Source organism: Oryza sativa, chromosome 2, assembly GCF_034140825.1.
Source record: "Oryza sativa Japonica Group chromosome 2, ASM3414082v1".
NCBI lineage: Eukaryota > Viridiplantae > Streptophyta > Magnoliopsida > Poales > Poaceae > Oryza > Oryza sativa.
Genome location: NC_089036.1, coordinates 13490085 through 13517022, shown reverse-complemented (window position 1 = coordinate 13517022; position 26938 = coordinate 13490085). Strand labels below are relative to the sequence as shown.

The 26938-nt window shown below is 44.1% G+C and overlaps 1 protein-coding gene and 2 long non-coding RNA genes across 19 annotated transcripts; 2 read left to right on the top strand and 1 right to left on the bottom strand.

Moving 5' to 3' along the window:
* Positions 1–5870: 5870 nt before the first annotated feature.
* LOC107279939 (uncharacterized) lies at positions 5871–7618 on the bottom strand. Its single transcript, XR_010739119.1, has 2 exons — positions 6600–7618; positions 5871–6150 (listed from the first exon to the last, which is right to left on the bottom strand). It is a non-coding gene; the product is annotated as an uncharacterized lncRNA (long non-coding RNA).
* A 920-nt stretch (positions 7619–8538) lies between these two features.
* LOC9270817 (uncharacterized) lies at positions 8539–18155 on the top strand. Of its 15 annotated transcripts, XR_010739464.1 has the most exons (14): positions 8949–9859; positions 10047–10179; positions 10776–10845; positions 10937–11032; positions 11124–11201; positions 11293–11442; positions 11536–11661; positions 11746–11901; positions 12498–12713; positions 12788–12985; positions 13106–13213; positions 13284–13540; positions 13623–13698; positions 13783–14097. XR_010739464.1 is itself a non-coding variant. In XM_066307714.1 (8 exons), the coding sequence occupies exons 2-8, from the start codon at positions 10797–10799 to the stop codon at positions 18028–18030; spliced, it is 663 nt and encodes a 220-aa protein (XP_066163811.1). In that variant the 5' UTR covers positions 9967–10179; positions 10776–10796; the 3' UTR covers positions 18031–18155. The 15 variants fall into 15 exon arrangements, 1 of the variants encoding a protein (XP_066163811.1); XR_001543967.3 differs by having other exon boundaries at positions 8539–10179; XR_010739465.1 differs by having other exon boundaries at positions 8667–10179; positions 13788–14097.
* Positions 18156–18557: 402 nt separating this feature from the next.
* Positions 18558–21565, top strand: LOC136355312 (uncharacterized). 3 transcript variants are annotated; one of them, XR_010739470.1, is made up of 7 exons: positions 18558–19384; positions 19476–20476; positions 20564–20737; positions 20820–20929; positions 21024–21096; positions 21173–21259; positions 21321–21565. It is a non-coding gene; the product is annotated as an uncharacterized lncRNA (long non-coding RNA). The 3 variants fall into 3 exon arrangements; XR_010739471.1 differs by having other exon boundaries at positions 18775–19384; positions 21024–21083; positions 21161–21259; XR_010739472.1 differs by lacking the exon at positions 18558–19384 and having other exon boundaries at positions 20168–20476; positions 21161–21259.
* The last annotated feature ends 5373 nt before the right edge of the window (positions 21566–26938 follow it).

The window sequence follows — 26938 nt, the reverse complement described above, 5'->3', positions numbered from 1 at the left end:
CATAGCTCCTAGAAGACAACCATAGCCGAAGTGGATACCTTTCGGCTTATCTCGCTCTCAAAAAAAAGAAAAGAAAAGGAGGCCGAAGATGTGGAGAACAAAACATATCATAATTTAGAGCCTCAAACAACACCTAAGCGAGTGTGGAGACCTAAAGTAGTAAAAGTTAAGAGACCGGTGATTTCCCATAGAAGTAACAAATCTAATTTGATGAGAGAAGAATCACCGGTCATTAGAGATAAGTCTCCTTCACATGATGCTGTGGGTGTTCGTGCGGTGTTCATCTTGCCTTCGAAATCGTGCAGTCGAGAAAGCCAATTTTGCTTGGGGGGCAAGACATTATTATGCTTATGAAGGAACCAAGAGAAGATGAACGGCGATGGATACAACATCACAACTTTGAGCCGCCGTTTGTTGGATGCTAAGGCAAGGTATGGGTTTATTGTGTTCATTATCATATTATATGCGTATGCCATGTTATTAGAACATTGCTTGCTATCTAGCACATGTGTGTTTTTGCTTATCAAATACATATTATACATACATGTTGCAAATGCCAGTTCTAAGTAGTGGAATTGGTAGGTTGGCATATAATTTGTTTGAAGTATGATTTGGCTCATGAGTCTTTGATATTTATTTAAAGCCAAATCGTATGTGTTTTTATGGATCACCATATAAGATATAGATTTCATATTTATTACACCATGAAAGTCTTGCTTATTAGTAATTCGGCTAATGTCAATGGTCAATGTGATGATTTGCTCTAGAGTTGTTTTCTTTAGGGACATTGGCATTGTTAATATTTTGCATACATGCTCAAGCCGATTACTTACATTTGTAGTTTATTGGAATCTATGCATTTGGTACATATGACTTTGGTGATTCATTATTGATCATACTTCAATTGGCTAAGTGTTTTGATGCCATGATGATTATTGTTTCAAAAGCCACTTGAATTAGTATTCATCTAGACATATTAGTTGGATATTACAATTTTTTATATTTCTAGAGAGAAGAAATTTTGGTCCAATTTGATACACAAAGCATCTGGCTATAATGTGAAGAGAAGCTATATATTAAAAAAGCCGATGCTTGATTTCAAAAGTTTGGACGAAATTGGCAAAGTTTTAGATTGGGGGCGGTCTGACCGGCACATCACGGCCGGTCTGACCGGTGGTGACCTACGGTCTGACCGGCTTTGCATGGCCGGTCTGACCGGGTAGATGGAGTGGTCTGACTGGCATTGCGTGGCCGGTCCGACCGATTGTGGGCAGAGAGCTGGGGGGCACGTCACAATTGATTTAGAGGCCAAATGAATTGTAAATTCGGACATTTGTGCCCAGGAATAATAAGGAGGTTGGATTTCTTTGATAAAATATTTGAAAGACCCTAGTCTTAAGGTTGATCGGAAGATTCGGCGGCAAGCATTCAAATACACTTTGCTTGATAGAGAATTATATCACCGAAAAATAGATGGAATACTTTTTTTATCAATCTAAGGTTGCTATGGGAGAAGTACATGAAGGAATTTGTGGAACTCATCAATCGGCCCGTAGGATGGGTTGGTTGCTTAGGTGAGTAGGATTTTATTGGCCGAAAGTGATTGTTTCGAATACTATGGAGGATGTGAAGTTTGTTAATGGATCGGCAATGTTCAATTAGCGCCTACCGCCATGTTGAATCCTATCATTAAACTATGGCCATTCCGAGGTTGGGCTTTGGATTTCATTGGTCAAATTTATCCTTCGTCATCAAAAGGGCATTGGTTCGTGCTAGTCGCAATGGATTACTTCACTAAGTGGGCCGAAGCCGTGCCGCTCGAGAATATTACTTGTACGGAGGTAATTGACTTTATTTTGAAGCATATTGAGAATAGATTCGGTATTCCTCAAACATTAAAGGAGCTTCTTTTATGTCCAAGGAAGTGAGAAGTTTTGCCGAATCTTATGATATTAAGTTGTTGAGTTCTTCTCTTTACTACGCTCAGGCTAATGGATAAGCCGAGTCGAGTAATAAAACATTGTTGAAATTGTCGTTTTGCCAGTTGAGGTAAATCTTGGCTCTCTTCGGTATTTCAAGCAAGACGACTTGTCAGTTAAAGATTACAAGACCTTGATGGGAGACAATTTTGAAGATGTCATCGACAAGCGTTTGAAGACTTTGAAAGAGATGGAGACACTTCAAGATGTGTTTTTAGAGAGCAATCAATGGGAAATACTTAAAGAAATACTTTTCTAGCGTTTGGTTAGATGCTTAGGAAGTCCCGTGGCCGGTAATTGGATTATCGTCCTCAGACAACATGTTCTATGCTTTTAGATTCACGATGTTCATTATAAAGGTAGGGGGCATGTGTTTACACCCAAATTTGGCACCTATGGACGAAATAGGAGAAAATTGCCAAAGTTTGGAAAGTGACGGGTTTCCTTCATAGGGCCGGTCAGACCACGGGTGTGTGGGTGGTCTGACCGGCTAGTAGGGCCGGTCAGACCGCCAGGGTTCGAGTCCAAGTCTGTTTTCGTTGGGTCTCGGGTTTCCTTGCTCGGGAAGGCATGTTTCGTGTTTCCTTTGGTTTCTATCCCAAATTGGATGTGGAGGAGGGCCTGTAGAGGGCAAGACCAACCCCTATTTAAGGGACAAGGCCGGTTCATTGTAAAACCCCTGAATACAATCTACTTGAATCGTTCTTTTACTATGTTTTCTACTTTACCCTAGTTTTAGTCCATCTTTGTCGTTTTGCGCCATAAACTGTCCGCCGCCGCTGCGAGAGTGCGACACCTCTTTGTAGGTTTGTCCTGAAAATCTTCCGTTTTGCCCACGAGACGGGTAGTTATCTAGAATCAGCTCCGCTAGCTGGTTTAGTTATCAAAACCCATCTAGATTTAGCTTTTTGCTAGATCGAGGTGGTTGGCGACTCTAGAATCACCGCAAGGCATAAGGTGCTACGATCGTGATTGTCAACTTGTCACAAAAAGTTGCCAACACTTCCCCCTTAGCTATGCATGAAGAGGAAGTACATAATGATGCTGATTATTATTCAAGGCCCAAAGCAACGTGGTAACGATATTGATGTGTACCTAAGACCACTGGTCGAAGATCTGAAACTGCTATGGAAGAAAGGTGTCCCCGTGTGGGATGAGGATAAACAGGAGGAATTTAACCTACGAGTGCTGCTGTTCGTAACCATCAACGATTGGCCTACACTTAACAATCTATCCGGGCAGTCAAACAAGGGGTACAAGGCTTGCACTCTATTAGTACAAAGCTTACAAAAGAGGAAAGGAAAGCTACTAGAGCCATACCCGAACTCTTCCGAAGGCTTCCGGACTCCGATTTCTATTCTATTCCTACTCCACTAGCTTAAGACTACTAAACTAAACTTGAGAGAATATGAGAGAGCTTTGCTTGGATTGTGTGTGGAGGAAGTGAGAATGAGACCTCCTTTTATAGCTTGAGAATGACGGTTGTGGCGGTTGGAATGGTCGGGAATACCCTCCAACTGCCATAGGGAGTCGATCTCAGCCGTCCAGGAGAACCTTGGATCAAATGGTGCCGCGGTGGGTTCGGCCAAACCATGGGCTGGGCCGGCCTGGCCCAAAATTGGCAGGTGGCCACCTCTACTGCTCTCATCCACAGACTTGTAAATTTTGGCCCAGTTTATCGTGTCAATTCTGAGTTCTTGGCCCATTCATGCATAAGTCTGATCCTCTACATCGTCCGATTGATTTATCGTCTGGTTTGATCTCGATTCTCCTCCACTTTATGGTTATTCTCTGCAACAGGTTAGTAAACCTAATACTAGTAGAATATTATTATCTTAACATAAATATGCATTGCAAGAATAACTAGTTCTCCTTTATTTTGGTAATATTGACGGTTGAAACTGATCGCTAACGACCATCAACACACTCACTGTATGGATGAAACTAAAAGTACGTGTCTGAAGCATTGCAGAAATGTTGTGTACATGGGCCATCGTCGATTTCTTGTTGCAAACCACCATGTACGGAGGAAAGGCAAGCACTTCGAACATAAGGCAGGCCACCGTACTAAGCCTAAACATCACAGTGGGAAAGCAATGTTTGTTATGGTGAAAGATCTTAAAGTAGTGTTTGGAAAGGGGCTTGGCAGCCAACCTACAGAGAGCGAAGATGATAACGAGGCGGTGTGGAAGAAGAACTCTATTTTTTGGGAGTTACCATATTAGGAAGTCTTGGACGTCCGCCACACAATCGACATGATGCACCTCACTAAGAACCTTTGCGTAAACCTGCTGGAATTCCTAGGTATATATGGGAAGTCAAAAGATACAATGGAAGCACGTAATGATCTGAAGCATATGGAACAACACGACGACCTTCCCTTGGAACCAAAGGAGAAACGAAGCCATTACTTGAGTCCAGCCAGCTACACTCTTAGCAAGGCACAGAAGGAAAATATGTTTGAATGCTTGGAGAACATCAAGGTACCGTCTGGATACTCCTCGAATATAAAGCGAATAATAAGCATGAAGGAGAAGAAGTTCACAAACCTAAAGTCTCATGACTGTCACGTGTTGATGACATAGCTGCTACCTGTTATAATTCGGTGTATCCTTCCCAACAATGTCCGGGCAATACTAACAAAGCTATGTGTTTTCATGAACGCAATTTCACAGAAGATCATCGATCCGGATAGATTAGAAACCCTTCAAAATAATGTGGTACAATGTCTTGTCAGCTTTGAGTTGATATTTTCACCTTCATTTTTCAATATAATGACGCATCTGCTTTGTCACCTTGTCAAAGAGATCGGTATTTTCGGGCCTATGTACCTACACAACATGATTCCTTTCGAGAGGTACATGGGTGTTCTAAAGAAGTACTCCCTCCGTATTTTAATGCATGACGCCGTTGACTTTTTGACAAATGTTTTACCTTTCGTCTTATTAAAAAAATTTATGTAATTATGATTTATTTTATTGTGACTTGATTTATCATCAAATGTTCTTTAAGCATGACATAAGTATTTTTATATTTGCATAAAAATATTGAATAAAACGAGTGGTCAAATGTTGGTCAAAAAGTCAATGGCGTCATACATTAAAATACGGAGGGAGGATGTTCGTAACCGTGCTCGTCCGGAGGCAAGCATTGCCAAGGGGTATGAAACAGAGGAGGTCATTGAATTCTATGTAGAATTTATTGAAGACCTTCGCCCAATAGAGGTGCTCGAATCACGCCATGAAGGGAGAGTACGGGGAAAGGGGACTCTCGGAAGGAAAGCAATAATGATCGTAGACAACAATTTATTCCGTAAAGCACATTTCACTGTTTTGCAACAATCTTTATTGGTGGCTCCTTACACGAGGAGCACTTGGCTCTAGTTCGCGCTAGAAACATCAGTAAGTCCGATGCATGAATTACACGCCATCACATTGATACTTTCCCCGCGTGGCTGCAACAACATCTTATGGGTAAAGAGACGATTAACCAACAACTAGCCTTCCTAGTGAGGGGACTATCGGGCTCGATCAGGACATTCTAAGGATATGAGATCAATGGGTACACATTCTACACGAGAGCCCAAGAAATAAAGAGTACGAACCATAACAGTGTTGTTCGTATCGATGCCATGAGACACGATGGTACAACTGGCACGTATTACAGTGCCATCGAGAACATATATGGGAATTTGACTATGGACCTCTAAAGGTCCCTCTGTTTCGGTGCCAATGGGTTAGGCGCCAATGGGTTAGGCTGACCAGTGAAGGCGTAATGATTGATAACAGTGGGATGACAATGGTTGACCTTAACAAGGTTGGTGTAACACCCCAGGTAACCACATACCTAGAGTGCCACACAAAAATATACTCAAAACCACTAACTCCCAAGATTTTTAAAAATTTCGGCAGTCTCCCCTATAATACGGACATCCATGGCAACAATTATAAGATAACTCAACAACGATATAATCCACACAACCCAAACCATTCTAGCTCCATAAATTCCACGTGAAAATAGGGACGGAAACTTTAAATGTCCTTTATAAGTTCTACGCAAAACTTATGCTAAACATAATCATAGTTTAAAACTAAATTTCAATAGTGTGCAACAATAATGTGTAGTCTAAAGGTGCAACTCCCGCCCCATGCCGATCAATGTCATTAGGTACCTAAAAACCAAATTAAACACAAGAGTGAGTAACGAATACTCAGCAAGTACAATATTGAACTAGTAAAACATATACAGGTTTAATGCAATAAGAAACCAATACGAAAGGTTGGATTTACTTTATTCTAAAACAAAGAAGCCAAAAGATAGTAGTTCCCTTCGGGCAGGTATGAATATCCTCATAGCATTACCGGTAAGCCGAGAAAGCGTGATCAGCGCTTCTCAAAAATCATGAATAAAGATCCAAATTGCACTCCTATGACTACACATGGTACTTGAATAATGTAAACCAAACAATCGGAAGAATGAAGCATGAATAAGTGAAACATGAATATGTAGCATAATACCAAAACCACACAGTTAATAATAGGAAGCTTCGAATAATAATTGTGTAAGTGAAACTGAAAAGTAACACAGTTTATCCATCATACAAGTCCGTCTTGTACTTACCTTAACTCCTTCGATAATCCGACTAAACTCTTCCAACATTAGAACCCTCCACACATGTGAAGCAAAACTACACATAAACCATAATACTCAACTAATGATAGTTATGAGGGATATTTACTAAAATCGAGACCTGGAACATATAAACCTTTTACCGATTTGTATTAAATATTCTATAGTTGTTTTATTACTGTTTTATGCGTAATTCACAAACCGTCTAACGGAATCTAGCAAATAATACAACTTCGGACATCTAGACAAAATTTCCTACATCTTTCATGTTGGGCACAAACTCAGATTAAGCCTCTATTGGTCTCAGATTAAGTAAATCTAATTACTGTCCCAGTTAAAACAGATCCGGTCAGCAGTACTGTTTCTTTTGTTTCTCCTAAACCATTTATTGGAAACGAGCGAAACCAGTGGCGTTAGAAAGATATCGACATTGACTACAAATTTTATTTAGGACAATTAATCTGAATCCTTACGGTGTAATACCAGATTTGAAAATACTATTGTCAGCCCATAAACAACAAGTAAAAACACCCGACCGGCAATCCGATCGATTCCCACGTGAAAATTGAACTACCATGGATCAAGACCAGTTACCCTTACAAAGGAGAAAAACAAATTTGAGGTGAATTTGTGGAATCCTAGAAAATCCCCAATTTTGCTTCTGTTTCCCCTTTTCTTCTTTTCCCCTCCTGCTTCCTGTGCCCTGAACCCTCTCTTCCCTCATCGTCACCACCACCAACAGCAGCAGCAATAGAAGGTTAGCAGCAGCTCCAGGAGGAACATATCAGATCGGTGGCAGCAGGAACCAAACACACAGCAGCAAGAACTCACCGGGAAGAAGAAAAACAGAAAGGGATCACCGTGGTGACGGATGACGATGGTTGCGGTGACCGGCTGCAGCGGCGGCGTAGAAGCGGCGCCGGCGACAGGGAGAGCAGCAGCGGCGACACGGGCACAGGAACAGTGCCGGCTAGGGCTATGGCTAGGGCTAGGGCTAGTGCTAGCGTTCCCCTTTTCCTTTTTTTTTCTGTTGATTAAATAGAGAGGCTAATAAAGATCGAACGGCCCACGTTAATTCAATCCTCGGGACTTCGTTCAGACTCCGATTACTATAAACTTATAGTCTATTTTGCACTACTCGGCGAGCTCTACGCATTCACGGTTCCTGATCGCCTATTCAAACAACAGTTTAAAAATTGATCTTTTGTGCGTTTGTTCTAATATTCCACGAAATATATTAATTCGAAACTCGAGGCATTACAGTTGGATACTCGGACGATGTAACGCAAGTTTTTTACATAAAGGACATGTCTAGCAAAGGAAAGAAGGGGAAAGGGCCCGACGAGCCGAAGCGCCACGTGGTTCTCCTAGGCAAAAGAAAAATCGTCGGAGTCGAGGATAAGACTGACGAGGATTATGATCAATTTGACGGGCAACCTCCGTTCGCGGTGACGGTTGACCCTAGCATCCTCCTATCAAATGAAAACACCCCTTACTCACGCAGCGATAATAAGGAATGAACGTTAGTGAGGAGAAAGTACGTGCGGTCAGTCGTCACCGCCAACGTATTGCCCTAGTTGTTTTGTAGACGATGTAAATTGTTTTGGATGTATTGATTATATATGTTTTGGATGCATTGAATATCCATATAATTTAATTGTTGTATGGCATATGTTAATTATATATAATTATTAGAGTTTAAAGCAATTTTAAATCTTGCTTATGTTAATTACATATGAATACTAGAATTTAAAACAACTTTAAATCATGCGTATGTTAATTATATATGATTATTAGAAATTTTAACAATTTTAAATCTTGCATGTGGTAATCTCTACTACTTTTAAAAAAAATTCGTAGTGGTGGTGAGTCCTCATCAATCGAACAGCTGACATCTGTTTTAGGATCCTCCCATACGATCTAACGCACTAGCCTCCCATACGATCTAACGCACTAGCCTGTTCCCCATCCTTCTGCGCTCGCATCGCCCGCAACCACCCGTCCGCATCCGTCGCCTCACGCCTTGCGCTATCCTCTCCCCCTTGCTCGCGCCCGCTCGCCGCCTCGTCCTCGCCGTCCTCGGTCGCGCCAGCGTCGCCGCCGCCATTGATCCTCCCCGACGCCCTCTCCGTCCTTCCCCACAAGCGACGCCACCGCCGCCCCACCGCCCCGACGCCCTCTTCGTCCTCCTCGCCACCGCCATCGCCGCCCCATCGACTCCCTCTCCGTCCTCCTCGCCGCCGCCATCGCCGCCCCACCGCCGCCCCATCAACGCCCTCTCCGTCCTCCTCGCCGCCGCCATCGCTGCCCCACCGCCTCCCCACCGCCAGCGACACCGCCGCCATCGTTCCCCACCGCCGCCATCGCCGCCCCACCGCCGCCCCATCGACGCCCTCTCCGTCCTCCTCGCCGCACCACCGCCAGCGACGCCACCGCCGCCCCACCGCCACCGCCATCGATTCTTGCTACCATCCTCACCACCGCCATCATCATCCTCCCCCACCGCGCTGCTTTCGATTCCCCTGACCGCCCCGCGTAGCCGCCGCCATCGTTTCTCCCCGACGCCCTCGCCATCCTCCTCGCCACAGCCATCACGGTCGCGCCAGCGACGCCACCGCCGCCCCACCGCCCCGACGCCCTATCCGTCCTCCTCGCTGCCGCCATCGCCGCCCCACCGACGCACTCTCCGTCCTCGTCACCGCCGCCACCGCCGCCCCACCGCCAGCGACACCACCGCCAGCGATGCCACCGCCGCCCCACTGCCACTGCCATCGATTCTTGCTGCCATCCTCACCACCGCCATCATCATCCTCCCCCACCGCGCTGCTTTCGATTCCCCTGACCGCCCCGCGTAGCCACCGCCATCGTTCCTCCCCGACGCCCTCGCCATCCTCCTCACCACAGCCATCGCTGTCCTCCACCAGCTCCCTCCCCCACTGCCGTCCTCGCCGCCGCCTGTCGCCGTCCTCACCCACCAGCTTCGACGCCGTCCATCCTCCCCGCTGCCCTCACTGTCCTCCTCCACCAGTGCCATCCTCCTCCACCGCGCCGCTATCCTACAAGAAAAATGAATTTGTGATTTAGAAGTAAAATAAATGCGTACAATATCACTGACCCTTGAAGTCAGATGTGATACATCTTTGAGTGTTGATCTTATAATGCTGGCTATAATCCAATGTCAGATGTTATATGTTGCTTGCTCATGGATACAAAGCAGTGGATTTATAATGTCGACGGCAATGCAGCTTAATGTACAATCTGTTTTTATATACATCTGTTCATGTGGATTTACTATTGTGAAATCTGCTTGCGATTTTTCTTCATTTCTTTCTGATCTACCAAACTGAGATCATATTTACATTTGTCTGAATCAGATTTTCTTTCTGTTATCAGATGAAAAGTTCAAAAGCAAACTAATCAGAGAATTTCTTCTTGCAGGTAACAAGCCTGCCGCCAGGCCTTGGTTCTGGGGTTCTCCTCCACCATTCCAGTCTTCGCCGACACTGCCCGTGCCTCCATCCACCGCCGCCGGATTGGAACTGCGCTTGTGCGCCGCCTTCGTGCCGCCTTTGTGAGCCAATTTCTTCATATTCTTTGCAGCTCATCAATGCCTCGTTTCAAAACAAAAGATTCATTACCTATTATACCCTAAGAGCTCCCCTTTAGCAATTGGTTATATACTTTTCAGTAATGAATTTTCAACATGAACAGATGGATGTACAAATTATATGCCGTAAGAGCATTTGGATTCCTGTTTACCATGCAACTCTGAATAGGTTTTGCACATGCTTATGGATACTCCATGCATGAGCTATTTTAGCTGCACATGTACCCCTCCAGTTTGAGCTTTTATCCACTAATTAATTATTTTATAAACATGCATGGATTTTGCAGTACAGATATTTGGAGCTTTTACAGTTACAAGGGTACAGAAAAATCCATATGGGAAACACCTTTAACAGAACAATTTGTAATGCTATTTCTTCAGTACAAATTGGGAAACACAATGGAATATCCTATGTTTTTTTTATTTGTTCTTCCTGCTGATGGATCCCCTGCAGGCTGCTGTAATCGGTTTTCGTTGAGAGGTTCTTTAGTTAGCTAAACCTTAGCATTGTTAGACTTGCTAATTTATATGATGACATTGTGGCCTTTTATACTGTACAGCTGGCTTACACACATTAAGATATGGATAACAATATTGGGGGCTCCACACCAACATCGTTAAGAAGATCATGTGAGTTTTTTTATCGCTCTATTTAAGGGCAAATTATTCAGTGCATTAAGATGTGTTTTGCATGCTGATTTCGAATGATTTCCTCCCTCAGGCCCTTTTGCTGATATTAATAATGCGAGTGCTGGGGATTCGCCCAAAAAACGTAACAATATTGGGGTCTTCACACCAACATCGTTAACAAAATCAAGTGAGTTTTTTTATCGGTTTACATATGTGACTAATATTCAGTCCATTCATATGTGACTTGCATATTGATTTCGCAATATTTCCTCCCTCAGCCCCGTTTGCCGATATTACTAATACGAGCGCGGGGGAATCACGTATAAACAATGTGCCTCAAAAGGAAAATATGCAAAGTATGAATCCGAAATGTAAAATATGCAAGTTATGATTTTCCATTTTCTACCTACTAGAGTTAACATTAACATAATTTGCATGTGTGCACAGAACTGCAAGAAGATGGTGCTAAACTCAGCGCATTAGAATTAAGAAGGAAGCGTGCTAGAGAGAGGTATGCATCAATGAGCCCAAAGAAAAAGGAGGCGAGGAAAATGAAGGCCCGTGTGTACAAGCAATTGAAGGAGGATGAATACTCAGGTTTAACTCAAACAACTACTAATTATGTCAAAGGTTCCTACATAATCACAATTATATGCCAAACCAGTTTTTAATATTGTTGCATGTGGGCAGCTCCACTTGGTGATATTACAAATGTTAGTGTTGATGATTTAAGAAGATGCCACGTAAATGATTGTTCTACACTGCAGCAAGGATCAAACCATGCATTATTACAGCCCGTTGATAGGACTGGACCTGGTAACATCTTCATTCTTACATTTATCTTGCACAAACAATATGGTGATACAGTTGTTTTGAAAGTAATGTTCTACGTTCCAACAGGAAGTGATCAACAACACATGATCACACCTCGGTGTCTACCATTTACAGTGATCAACAATGTAGCTCAGTATGATAATGTGGATCACACTGGATCCCCTTTCAGCTGCATACTTCAAGGTGCAACACAAAACAGCCATACACTACCTGCAAATACAGGTAAATTCGTAGTTTTTGCCTGAATGAAATTTTGTGTTCATACTAATGGTTATTATTACCAATCGAACAGTAGTCAATATGCTTGATTAAAAATGTATGAGATTCAGATCATAACTAATGTTGCAAATATTTTTTAAGAAAAAAATTGATGTATTGTAAAACAATGCAAAAACAAAAAAAATAAATAAATATGTTGAATACACATGGTCACCCATTGAAATAGTACTTACGTTGGACAACTTTTTGAAGAATGTACTCAATCTCATGCATTTAGCCAGCATTTTATCTAAATGGACTGTAATGTTAACATTGATTAATTGTAGTGGAGAAATGTGCGGTACATTATTGTTTCACATACTCCCTTTATTCCATAATATAAGGCACAACTACTTTTTACAATTGTTTTATAATATAAGGCATACATGCATGTATGTCATTAACTAACACATCTTCTCCACTAAAATATTATTATTTAAACTCTCCACCAAGATCTCTAATTTTATTGGGTGCATACATTATATATATTAGATTAATCCAAACTATGGGGTGAGTGTATTATTATGTTGGAAAACAAATAAGGCGGTCATGACGACCAGGGAACAAATCGAAGATACCAAAGACAGTGATGACGATGTTGTTATATTGGGTAGTCATCAACAGAAATTCGGCTCTAAAAGGGACATCAATGAAAGTAAAGAAGTAAACAAAAAATATAGTTCACTACTCTCCGTGGTATCTACGATGAGTAAACAAGAGTTGATGAGCGGCCTTTTGCAGTACATCCAACAGATGAATTGTGCCGAAGCCATGGAGTAAGCCACTGCAATGCATTGTATACACAAACGTAATTCAAACATGCATTAACTTATTTTCTTTGATTGACAAGAAAATATAAGTACAAAGTTCAAGGCCGCACTTTATTAGCTTGAGTCTCAAACAGCTTCAATCAATACTAAAGAAGGATGAGCCATTGGAAAGTGATTGCTTCAACATGGCTATACGAAAGTTCATGTATGAAAAAATCCAGACAATTCATAAAACTAAAGAAGCAATATCGAATCATTGCCTGGACTTGCAATTTTGGGTAAGTACTTAAAATCTAATGCTCATGTCATTCTCTATTGCTCATGTTATTATCTACAATCACAATATCGAATATATTGATTATTGCTTATGTAATTGAACCATTTTTTAAATCATGTAGAGCGCTAGTGGCTTTGGTAAAGACCCGGTCCACCATGACAACGTACATCTTGAAAAGACCATTGGTAGTTGGTCGGAAATTCATTACAAACTTTCACATTGCAAAGCGGTAAGATCACTAAGATTTGATCCTATATGGTCGTGTTTTATATATTATCTTGACAGTTGATCTTTTGTAGATTCTTATACCAGTACGCCATGCTCGAAGCTTTATCGTGCTCATAGTGGACCAATAAAGTCAAACACTCTATGTATTAGACCCAAATCCACTTATGCCAGAATATAAAAATAACCCAAACATGAGATACACCAGAAAACTGATAACTATTTGTGACCACTTTAACAAAGCTATGAGGAAGGCATGCCCTGGCTCTAGGTGGAATGAAGACATCAACTTGTGGAGGCAAGTATTTGTCAATAATCCGGTTTTCGACAGGTAAGTTATCTTCTAAAAACTCGTTCAAACCAATAAATTTAATTCTGTAGTGCAAGGGTAGCTAACTATCAAATTTCCTTAGGAGTTTATCGGGTTTTGTTGTTCATCTCTTCATGTGTACATGGAAAAATAAAGAACCACATTTGTCGGCTATTAATGTAAGTCGTGATAGGCATTGATTATACATATAATACATTATTTTATATTTACCAATATTTAACTTATTATAAATACATGTGCAGGATAGTGACGAGCTAAGGAAACTTTTTTTTGCTAAATCTACTGATGTACCAACAAAATGAGTGTGAAAGCAATATTCCTAACGGCGCACAAGATTTTCTGAAGTGTATAAAAAATGCACAACATTAGGGTAGTTATTTAACTATATGGAGTGATTTAATTTGAGGTGATCATCCATTAGAATTACCGTATCTAGAAATGCTGGATGTTCCATATTTTTTGCTTGTGCTTTATTTGTATGACATCATCAAATTTTCATAGCTGTCTTCTATCTATGTTGCTTTTTATAATTTAATAAACGCCATGAGATTGTTTTATGCGCCAAAAAGGTTGCACTACACTTCTATAATGATAACATATATCTTGCTTTCAAATTAATCTCAAAACAACTATGACTTGTAGTTTCTTTTCGATGCCAGATTTTATCCCCCGTGATCAACAAAATTCCCTGTAGCAACGCACGGGCACCCTACTAGTTATATATGATTATTAGAATTTTTAACAATTTTAAATCTTGCATGTGGTAATTACATATGATTATTAGAATTTTTAACAATTTTAAATCATGCATATGATATTTATATATGCTTATAAGAGTTTAAAAAAATTTTAAATCATGCGTTTGTTAACTATATATGATTATTATAATTTTTAACAATTTAAAATCTTTCATATGCTAATTATATATGATTATTAGAATTTTAATGCATTATAAATCTAGTATTTGTTAATTATATGTCATCCACATAATTTACTACATATTTTAATCTATTTTAAATGTTTTGTCATTAATTTTGTGATTTTAAATCATTTTAATGCATTATTTACTATTACGTTAAACCCATATGTAATGAAAATAAATAAGCACTGTTATTATCTTTAGTCCCGGTTCTTAACCCTAACCGGTTCAAAAAAGAACTTGGAAATAGCGGGAAAAGATCTTTTCCCGGTTGGTGGCTATAACCGGTTATTACCAACCGGGACTAAAGATCGTCTCTTTAGTCCCGGTTGGTGAGAACAACCGGGACTAAAGAAATCTTTAGTCCCGGTTGGTGAGAACAACCGGGACTAAAGAAATCTTTACTCCTGGTTGTAGCTGTTGGTATTTCTTCTTTACTCCTGGTTGTAGCTGTTGGTATTTCTTCTTTACTATATAATTCCCAGCAATAGCACTAGAAATAATCCTGGTATATTACAGTTACTGATGTGATCCGCAAGTACACGTATATACCATTGCAACATTTCACCCGGGAGTATTCCAAGGTATCATATTTATTTTATCCCAAGGAAAAATATGATAAGAGAGTACTATGCTAATAGTTTATACTTTACTTGTATACATCAAGGTCTATGCACGGGTAAGTTAAGCTTAAGGGTAGAGTGACAGACAGCTGAGGATTTAGCTAACTCCTACATCTCCTAATTATAGCTAAGTGGTAGTAGTTTAAATATGTTCCATTTCTGTACTTCTAGTATACAACATCTTAGTATACTCTAACTAGTATACACTATGTTGTATAACCCCTTTAACAATGCAGCATTGCTAAGCCGTAACTCAGCTATGCCCTCACGATGCATCGCAAAGTTACCCCGGGTTGCTGAGTTTTTTACAACAACCTGACATAACCCTCCAACCGAAGTAGGATACATAGGTGTATCCAACCCCAGTAAATTGTATGTAGAAATATAAACGGCGGGGAAGACGTCCGTACTAAGCTATCACCATCAGCGGCCTGCTACTCTCCCGGCGAACATACCTCTAAATAATGATGAGTGATAACCTAAACCCTATGCTTAAGTTACTACTTATTACTCTACAGCCTTGCAATCGGTGCAGAGCATCTGGGTCCTCGGGCCATAGCTCTCGACCTAGCCAGAGCAGACTTATGACCCGGTAATCAGATATTATACCAGCATCAATGCAAATCCCAGAAGGTTTAACCACACAGATTATACTACTTATGAATAAACTAAGACTGATACTCATACTCTATGATTGGAATAAAGTACCAAACTTGTATAAAGAAGAATATTATATTTATAAATGGAAGTCTTACAAAGAAGAAAGGAAAAGCTATAGAACCTTTACTGAACTCCTCGAGGCCTCCGCGGACTTGGAACTATTCTAACTCTACTCCACTAACACTAATACTAACATTGTAGAGAGCTTTGATCCTTGCTTGAGTGTGTGTTGAAAGTGAATGAGGTGAGGTCCTTTTATAGGCAGGTATGACGGTTGTAGAGCATGGTAATTGTCGGAAATACCCCACAACCGCCATCAGGAGTTCGTCCAGAGCGTCCACACCAAACCCCATCCTGAACGGCTGTGATGGGGAACCATGATATGGCCTAAACGGCCCAATTTTTGGCAGGCCGACTCCTTGTTTGCTCCTCAATCCAAAACATGGAATTTTGGGCTTAATTGATCATGTCTTTTCTGAGTTCTCAGCCCATCTATCTATAAGTCTGATCCTCGGCAGCACCTGATTGATCGTTTGTCTATTTTCTGTCGATTCTCCTCATTTATATGTGCTTCTCCTGCATACATGTTAGTAGCAAAGTATATAGTGGAAGTAGATATTTTATTTGGAATTTGTGCATTGCAAGCATAGCTAGTCTTCATACTTTGGTTAATATTGATGGTCGAAACTGGTCGATAATGACCGTCAACAAGGACATTATGGAAGTCACAGCCGCGCCACAGCCGCCGCCGCCGCTGCCACAGGCCGCCGCCGCCGCCATCGATACCGACGCCGCCACAGCCGCCATGCCCCTGCCGCCGCCCTGTCGACGCCGCCATAGCCGCGGCCACTGCCGTCGCCTCTGCTGATGCCGCCACTGCCGCCGTGCCACTGCCTCTGCCGGCGGCCACCAGTGAATGAACGTGAACGAACGAGAAAAAGATCATGAACGAACGAGAAAATGAGTGGAACGAACGTGAACGAACGATAGAAATGTTAGAACGTACGTGAACGAACGAGAACGACAGAACGAACGAGAAAATGAGTGGAACGGACGTGAACGAACGATAGAAACGACGCACACGCCGCCCCGCACCGCGGCCGCGCCAATGCCGCCGCCGCCAATGCCGCCGCCGCCATCACCTCTGCCGACGCTGTCATAGCCGCCGCACCACTGTCGCCGCCTCTGCCGACGCGGCCACAGCCGCCGTGCCACAGTCGCGGCCACTGCCGCTGCCTATGCTGACGCCACCAGTCGCCGCGCCTCTGCCTCTGCCTCTGCCGGCCGCCGCCCGTGAATGAACGTGAACGAACAAGAAAACGAACATGAACGAACGAGAAAACGAGTGGAACGAACGTGAACGAACGATAGAAACGTTAGAACGTACGTGAACGAACGATGGAGACAGAACGAGAACGATAGAACGAACGTGAATGAACGAGAAAACAAGTGGAACGGATGTGAACGAACAAGAAAACGAGTGGAACGGACGTGAACGAACGATAGAAACGATAGAACGTATGTTAACGAACGAACGAGAACGATAGAACGAACATTACCGAACGATAGAACGGGACACCTCGTTAACGAACGATTTAAGTTACATTTATATTAGAACAATTTAGACTAATACATTTGTTTGCATTTTACTGAAAAATACATGGTCAAGCACTGGTCGTCACCGTTGCTCAAGCCTAAGTGGTATCAAGCCCTCGGAGGAATTTGCTCAGGCAAGTGACATTAACGATCAAACGTGATTCAATATTGTTTTGAATTGTAACAATCGTTTGTGCCCAAATTAAAATTGTTATTACATTGTAATAATAAGTTGTATTTAACATACACCCGACATAAGTCAATATATGATTATTAGAGTTTAAACCAATTTTAAATCTTGGACGATGTAAATTGTTCTCGATGTATTGAAGATCCATATAATCCAATTGTTGTGTGGCATATGTTAATTATGTATGATTATTAGAGTTTAAAACAATTTTAAATCATGCTTATGTTAATTATATATGAATATTATAATTTAAAACAATTTTAAATCATGCTTATGTTAATTATATATGAATATTAGAATTTTAAACAATTTTAAATTATGCATATGTTAATTATATTTGATTATTACAATTTTTAACAATTTTGAATAAAGCATATGGTAAATATACATGATTATTAGAGTTGTTATTACATTGTAATAGTAAGTTGTATTTATCATACACCCGACATAAGTTGTAAATAACATACGCCTGCAAATATTTCTTGTATGAACAGATGGCTGATCGCGATGACGAACAGATACAATACGACACGATCGTAGAGGGAAGCAGCCAGTACTAGAACAAAGAAGAGGGGAACGAGGATCCGAACCAGTAACTAAACGAGGAGGGGAACGAGGAGGAGGAGGGTAGTGGAAGTCAACCCTCCGCTAGACAGAAGAGGGCACGCGGACAACGAGGTGCTGTGAAGAAGATTGAGGGTCGGCACATCATAACTGAAGTGGACAAAGACAGCTGACCAAGTGCCCCGTCAGATGCAGCCTGGAATTTCGTACGACACAGCGGTTGGGTTGTGAGGGATAACATGCCTGTCAGCACGGTGTACTGGCGCAGAATAAGGACACACGGGGATTTTGAATGTTTTGTCCCAGATTCAGAGAAAGAGATGCTGTGGACCATAATGCTCGAGACGTTCACGCTCCATGAGGGTACGGAAGACAAAGTGAAAGAGTGGACTCTGAAGAAAGTGACTGAACAGTTTCAGAACTACAAGGGAGACCTCTACAAGAAATGCATCATGAAAGGGCAGACAATGAACTTCAACTCATTCCCGAAGCTCAGGGATCATTGGGATGACTTTGTTGCTTACAAGACAGGGTAACAAGGGCAAGCGCAGATCGACCGAAACAAAGCAAATCCCGCTAAGAAGAAGTACCATCACCACCTGGGGTCAGGCGGCTATAGCATCACAGTGCCGAAGTGGGAGGATATCGAAGCCGGCTTGATTGAGAGAGGTATCGAACCGGCCATCTCTAAATGGCTGGAATGATCAAAGCGCTGGTACTATGCTCACGGTGGAACGCTGAACCCCGCTGATGGCTCCCTGGTGTTCAGCAATCAGATACGCGAGGCTGCCAATCGACTAACGGAAGCAGTGGAAGCCTCTTCTCAGGGCATGTTTCGACCGGACAGAGAGAAGGACGAGCTTACGCTCGCTCTGCAGACTCCCGAATATCCAGGACAAACGCGAGGGAAAGGCGTGGTTCCTTGGAAGATTGGATTCAAGGAGGACATCCACATGTACAGGAGTTGGATGAGGAGCAAGAGAGATACCGAGGCGAAGATTGCAGATCTCGAAGATAGGGTATCGAACTATGAGCTCAGTATGCAAGAGGAGGTGGCAAGAAAGGTGGATGAAAGTATGGCCGCACAGCGGAGCCATGAGCCCCAGCCGTACATTCCTCCTGTCATGGTCAGCCCCTCAGGCAATCATAGCGGCTGCACCTCAACGGGGTAGGTAGGATAACAGAGCATCGACGCGATGCAAGCTCAGGATGAAACCACCTGCCTCGTCGATGAAATCACGCAACGGACGCCATGTGAGCTACATATTCCCTTTATGAACTTATCAATCAAGGTATGCTCGTAGTTTTATGATTTTTGACATGTACATTCTGCAAGTTGCTGCTTAGGTTGATTACTAATAGATAACCTCTCATCACGTGAAGGTGGCGTCAGGAATGGCCATTCCAATGGACCCTTGAGGGACTTACATCTGCAGGCCGATTCCACCTGGATACTCGAGGGTCGGAGTTGAGCTAGTGGAAGCCGTGTACGAGGACCTCGAGTTGGACTACCTTGGAGGAGACGGCGAGACGCATCTACGAGACACAAGCCACGTCATTATACTATGGCGCAAGCGCTACATCATATTTCTTGGGCGACAAGCGGCGTCTCGTGCACCATCTCCTCCAGCTCCTCCGCCTCGTGCACCGTCTCTTCTGCCTCCTACACCATCTCCTCAGGCTCCTGCACCGTGTCCTTCGGCACCTTCCAAGTTAAGGTCTTGCCAAGCTCCACCGCTTGTCCGCACAAGGGCAACGAAGAAGGCGAAAGTTCAAGACCAGCCGCTCGCCGAAAACAAAGAGGACCTTGATGCTTATGTGGTAGGAGAAGTGAAGAGGCAATTCAAGCCTCGGAGTCTAGAAAAGAAGATACCTATAGACCCGAGTGTGAAGTACTTCTTCAAGAAAATGTCCACAACAAACAAGGAGGTCTTAAAGATAACGGACTATGAGCGAACACTTAAGAAAGCATATTACAAAATGTCCAAACCAGTCCCTCAGCTTGGAGAGCAACCAAACCAAGAGATCGAGCCGTTGGTGACCGGCCAAGAAATTGGCATAAAAGAATTCATTTCTGACACTGTACTAGCTAGGGATCAACTGCTTAAAGGCGCACCAATCCCAACGGCGGAAATGAAATACCAATTTGAACTCGGTAAACCGCTTGTCAAGCCTGAGCAGCTGAAGTCCCTATCAACACAGATGTACCGATTCCATGAACGGTACATGGAAATGAGCGCCAACGGTAAACAGATGTTCGGAGCAAGAATCAGAAACTCAGACTTCTTCCAAGGAGAAGATGTTCTCTGGATCCTGTTCGAGGATGTCTTCGACCTATACTATCTGGATGCCCACGATGTCTCTCTTCTAAGCACATGGATTTTGTAAGTATCATTGAGTTAGATTTATTTCATTCCTTAATTAGCTCCTTGTATATATGTACACCATAATAATTCCTTTTATCGTTGTAGAATGTTGATTTAAAGGGCCCGACGGTGAGGGGTTTACTATACTGGATTCATCGACCCTCGGAAAGTTAACATCGAAATGATCAACAAGTATTAGCAAGACACAGAGGACAATCTCATCCATCTCCTGACGCAGCAGCATTTCAAGATGTTCATACTACTGTCGTACAGCACAGAGTGAGTTTTTACTGACTTTTGAACAAATTTCGTTCCCGTACATACATGTACAGTTTCATATATCATCTCACGCAAATTGCAGATTCCATTGGGTCCTTTTACTTTTCGACTTGGAGGCATGCGAGTCAATGTCTATGACTCAATGAATAAAGAGGAGTCTACTTTTGACCAGGTTTTTCAACTGATAGACAGGTAATGTCATCTATTCCACTGTCATTACGAATTTTGCTATTGCTACTATGCAGATCTCGGATAATAATTAATCATAGCTTGCAACTGCATGTAGGGCTTGGGATCGGTTCCGTCAATTGGTCCATGGGACTTGGAAAGAAAAACTTGGCCGGAGGTTTAATTTTCCAGTGAGTACATAATCTCTAATTAAAATATAAGTGTATATTAAATCTCTCGTCGTTTCTCATGTAGTGTGCAAAGCAGACCCAGGGAACTAACTTGTGCGGCTACTACGTATGCGAGTATACCCACTGCCTATCAACCCAAATCTACACCACAAGAGAGCTCAATGTACGTATTCAAAATTTCATTGCGTATCGATTTCTTGTTTATTAATTTCATATATTCATAGGTTATTCACATGAGGGACAACCTCATACACAAGGAATTTATCACGTCTGTTCAAGAACAACTGATAGGATTCATCAACAAACTAGTCCTTTTTTCTTCTGACATAACACCAACGTCGAAGTCGTAGCTAGCGAGCACATCAATGAATTGTAATACATGTATATATTTATATATGTACACATTTACTTTAGTGTAAATATATATGTTGGTAATATATGCACATAAACTGTTAAGTGCTTTAAATTATACTTGGGTAATTCATATATGAATTTATACATATACATATGCATTTGACTATTTTGTAACATCGTTACTGCGGAAAGTAGTTGTGTTACTACACATTGACCGTCGAGTTACTATGTCGTTCCAGCGAGACAGGAACTAAAAAATGTATAAATCTCAATATTTAGAGAGCAATATCTCTCACGTTGTATATTATTTTTCTAATCCGTCTGCACCGTGATGTTCGTAAAAAAGTGCTTAACAAAACTAGATCCATCATAACTATTTTTTAACGTTGTTACTGCGAGAAAGCAAACGTGTTACTGTACAATGGTTGTCCTGTTACTGCGCAATTCTTACGAGACGAGGACAGTAATGAGGTGGGCGTGGGGGGAAATGAGTAGGCGGGTTTGACCAACGTTTGAACGGCGGGGGGCACTTTGACTACCCTTTGACTGAGGTGGGATGTAGGTTTTGGGCCCTAGGAAGGGTGGGGAAAGTGGGGTTGACCCATGGGAGGGGGTGTAGAATAGTTATTCTAGGGGAGGGTTGTAGAATAGATTTGCTATATATATATACTAGAAAAAAATACCCGTGCGTTGCAACGGGTGAAGTCTATTTTAATCTTATCATTGTTATATAGTTTAGTTAAGAAGAAATGCACTGTGAGTTAGAAATCATGAGCTGCAGTTAGGAGTCCAATCGTCTCAAGTTAACATGCGAGTTTTTTTAAAAAAGATTTCTTATATGACTCCTTCTGTATTTCTAAAAGCGAACAAACTTAAAACCGATATATATATTTTTAGAAAATCATGAGCTACAGTTAGGAGTCAATCGTCTCAAGTTAGCATGCGGGTTTTTTAAAAATGATTTCTTATACGACTCCTTCTGTATTTTGGAAAGCGAGCAAACTTAAAACCCGACTTAAATACGGATCTGTATTTTCAAAAGCAAATGAACTTAAAAACTGACTCATACACGGATGATGTACCAAAGTACCGGTAAAAACATCTTCAACTTTTATAATAGTAGAGATAGAGATAGAGATAGAGATAGAGATAGAGATAGAGAAGAGATAGAGATAGAGAAGAGATAGAGATATTTGATGGTTTTTCATCGGATATATTACGGTGGTGATGGTGGTGCCCAACGGCCAAAAGCGGATAGCCATGGTGAAGCAAAGTGACGAGCCAGGTCCCGGGGAGATTAGATCAACTTCTGGAAGGCATTCCATGGGCTGATGAATAGCTGGATGTGGGAAATATTCATGGGCCGATATGGTAAAGCTCCCGTCCATATTTATTGGATACTCACGTTTGCCTTTCTTTTTTTCGGGAAGGATACTCACGTTTACGTTCGTGAAAAAAAAAATTCGATGGACTCGTCGCGGATATGAAACAGAATCAGATATAGATGACAGTACGAAAAGTAGGTAAAAACATCTTTAATTTTTATAATAGTACTAGAAAAAATACCCGTGCGTTGCAACGGGAAAAAACATGAGAAATTTAAGAAAAGGTTAAGAAAAATTTACATTATGTAATTAATTAAAATATAAAATCGTAGCTATACATGTATACGATGTTGAAGAAAAGAAAGGCTCATAAAAATCAAGGTAAATGTGGAAAATAAAATTTTCCAAATAAGCTATGGCTGGATTTAATTTTTATTAAACTCTCCATGATTAATTACACTATGTGAAATTTTTCCAGTATTTTCAGAGCACCATTGCTAATTTTAATAATACAAACATCATTCTAGCATTTATTTAAATGGAAATCTAAATGAAAACCCTCCTTTCTCCTTGGGCCATTTTGAGCCCATTCTTCTTTAGCCCATAGCTGAGCCGGCCCATTAACCTCACTTCTCCTCCCGTCCACCTTGGCCTGTAACCGCACATCCGACCCATCAAGCAACCACAAAGTCTAATAAGCATCCCTTCTCCTCCTCTCACTTTAGTGTGGTCCCAGTGCTACAGGGTTGTCCCTACCTCCGTCCGTATATACAACGCTTCTACCAGGTCCGCAACACTATTCCGTGCATTCCGGCCCACGCGGTCGTTTATGCGTTTCGGAATAGCGTGCGGCACAACCGCATGCTGGAGAAGATTGCCTCCAAGGAGCTCAAGACCACCGCCAAGCTCTTCGAGCTGGAGGACAAGGTGGCTCGAAAGGAGGAGGCGTGGGCCTGGAACTCCCCCGGCACCGGCGCGGCGGCTGCAGCTCCCCCCAAGTCCGTTCCCCGCTCTAAGCGGCGAGATAGGAGGAGGAAAAGGAAGTCGGCCCGCTCCGATGACGAGGGCCACGTCCTTGCGGCCGATGGGCCCTCACGGGCCCCGCACAAGGAAAAAGCCACCGGCGACAAGCCGAGCTCCACTGCTCCCTCCGGCGAGGGTCGATCGGCAGACAAGTGGTCCTCGGTGCACAACACCTATTGGCATAGCCTCGCTGACTGCTGCTCGGTCAAAAACTTGGCCGAGCGGTTCCGGAAAGCCGATGAGAAGCAGCAGAGTCGACGGGAGGGCAAAGCCCTCGCGACCCCCGCCAATGACCAGCGAGGGAGGCCAAGAAGAAGGCCCCCGCCGATGACAGCGAGGATCTGGAATTCTAGATACCTCAGGGAACCGTCGCCACTCTCGACAGGGGGGCTTGTGCTTACACCTCCCGCCGCGGCTTCAAGACCATGAGGCGTGAGCTTTTGGCCGCCGTCCCAACTCACGAGGCGGTACGGAAGGCGCACTGGTTGGAAGTGAAACTCACCTTCGACCATAGCGACCATCCGATAGTGCTCGCTCGGGGGGGGGGGGGAGGGGAGTTGGCCCTCGTGGTCTCCCCTACCATCCACAACGTCAAGATGAAGTATCCTAGTCGACGGGGGGGCCAGCCTCAGCATCATCTCCCCGGCTGCCTTTAACGCGCTCAAAGCCTAGGGGATGAAGCTCCAGCCGTCATTGCCGATCATCGGCGTGATCTCGGGACACACGTGGCCTCTAGGTCATGTTGAGCTCCTGGTGCCCTTTGGCGACTCCACCAACTTCCGCACCGAGCGGATCGACTTCAACGTGGCGGACCTCAATCTGCCCAGGGCAGGCCCGCGTTGGTGAAGTTCATGGCTGCCACCCACTACGCCTACCTCCAGATGAAGATGCCGGGCCCCAGTGGCCCCATCATTGTCTTTGGCGATGTGAAGGTCGCCCTGGCCTGCGCGGAGCAGCGCGCCGACAACTTGGCGGCAGCCACCGAGCCGCAGCCCCCGGAGGCCTCCGTGTCCCGCGCCTCCAAGAGGCGTCTTGCCTCGGCCGACGAGGTGCCCGTCAAGGAGATTCCCCTTGGCGATGATCCGTCCAAGACCGCCAAAATTGGCGGTACGTTGGACGCCAAATAGGAAAGCATGCTCGTCTCCTTCCTACGGGCGAACTCCGACGTCTTCGTGTGGAAACCGTCGGATATGCCCGGGGTCCCCAGGGAGGTGATCGAGCACCGCCTTGCCGTGCGGCCGGGTGCACGACCCATCCGGCACCAAGCCCCGGAGAGGCAAGCCTTCACCCGAGAGGAGGTGACGCGGCTCCTGGAGGCCGGCTTCATCCGAGAAGTCATCCACCTAGAGTGGCCGGCAAACCCGGTGGTCATCCAGAAGGCCAACGGCAAGCTCCGGATGTGCATCGACTATATGGACCACAACAAGGCATGCCTTAAGGATCCCTTCCCTTTACCACGCATAGATCAGATAGTCGACTCCACTACGGGGTGCGACCTTTTGGCTTTTTTAGATACCTACTCCGGGTATCATTAGATCCGCATGGCTAGGGAAGATGAGGAAAAAAACTGCTTTCATTACTCCTGTAGGCACCTTTTGTTATACAACTATGCCTTTTGGTCTCAAGAACGCAGGTCCTACTTTTCAGCGCATGACTCGCATTACTTTGAGTAATCAAATAGAGCGCAATGTAGAGGCGTATGTCGATGACCTGGTCGAAAAGACGCGCCACCAGGACACGTTGTTGCAGGACTTGGCCGAGACTTTCGACAGTTTTAAGTCCACGCGCATGAAACTGAACCCCGAAAAGTGTGTTCGGTGTGCCAGCGGGCAAACTCCTTGGTTTTCTAGTCTTCTCCCGAGGCATAAAAGCTAATCCCGAGAAAATACGCGTGATAGAGAGGATGCGCCCACCCCCCAGCAAACTTAGGGATGTGCAGTGCGTCACGGGATGCATGGCCGCCCTAAGTCGATTCATATCGAGGCTAGGAGAGAGGGTGCTGCCCCTATTCAAGCTCCTCAAACGCCCCGGGCCGTTTGTGTGGACGGAGGAAGTGGAGCAAGCTCTCAATCAGCTAAAAGCTTACCTCACTCCCCCCATCCTGGTAGCCCCGGGGCCAGAGGAACCGTTGCTACTCTACTTGGCCGCGACCCCCCACGCGGTGAGTGCCGCCCTTATAGTTGAGCGCGACGAAGGCGACCCGCGTCGCGAGCCCGGCCATGAAAAGGGACCAGGGGCCCCCTTGATTGGCGATGGCCCCTCGTCCCCCGACGGCCCGGTGCCTGAAGCCCCGAACCCCTGGGAGGGTCCCGAGGCCCCCGTGGGAGGAATAGAGGCTCTGGCGGGTGGCCCCGAGGCCTATAATCCCGACATGGCCCGAGATCCCCCCGGGGCTCCTGAGCACGGGCGCCCCAGGCCAGCTGCCCCTGACAACAAGGACCGGCCCCACCGAAAGGTGCAGCGGCCCGTCTGCTTTGTCAGCGAGGCACTTCGAGACGTGAAAACCCAATACCCACAGGCCCAAAAGATGCTTTACGCAGTCTTAATGGCCTCAAGAAAATTGGCCACTACTTCCAAGCGCATCAGGTTTCCGTCGTGACCTCTTACCCTCTCGGCCAAATCTTGTACAACCGAGAGGGTACTGGTCGGGTCGAAAAGTGGGCCATCGAGCTCGCTGAGTTCGACCTGCACTTCGAACCACGGCACGTGGTCAAAAGCCAGGTTCTAGATGACTTCATCGTGGAGTGGACCCCGGTGGACGACCCTGTTCCGTCCAATGTTCCCTCCCTCCTCGGAGATGCGCAGAAGCTGAGAAGCTCGCGCGTATCTCTAAGCAGTACGAGCTCGTAGAAGGAGCCCTCTACCGGCGTGCCGCCAACGGGATACTCTTGAAGTGTATTTCTCGGGAGCAGGGCGTCGAGCTCATTGCTGACGCTCATCATGGTGAGTGCGGGGCCCATTCGGCCTCACGCACATTGGTTGGTAAAGCCTTCCAACAAGGTTTTTACTTGCCGACCGCGTTGCAAGATGCCCAAGAATGGGTCTGGCGATGCAAGGCGTGCCAGTTCCACGCCAAGCAAACCCACCAGCCGCCCCAAGCCTTGCAGGTCATCCCGCTCTCTTGGCCTTTCGCGGTCTGG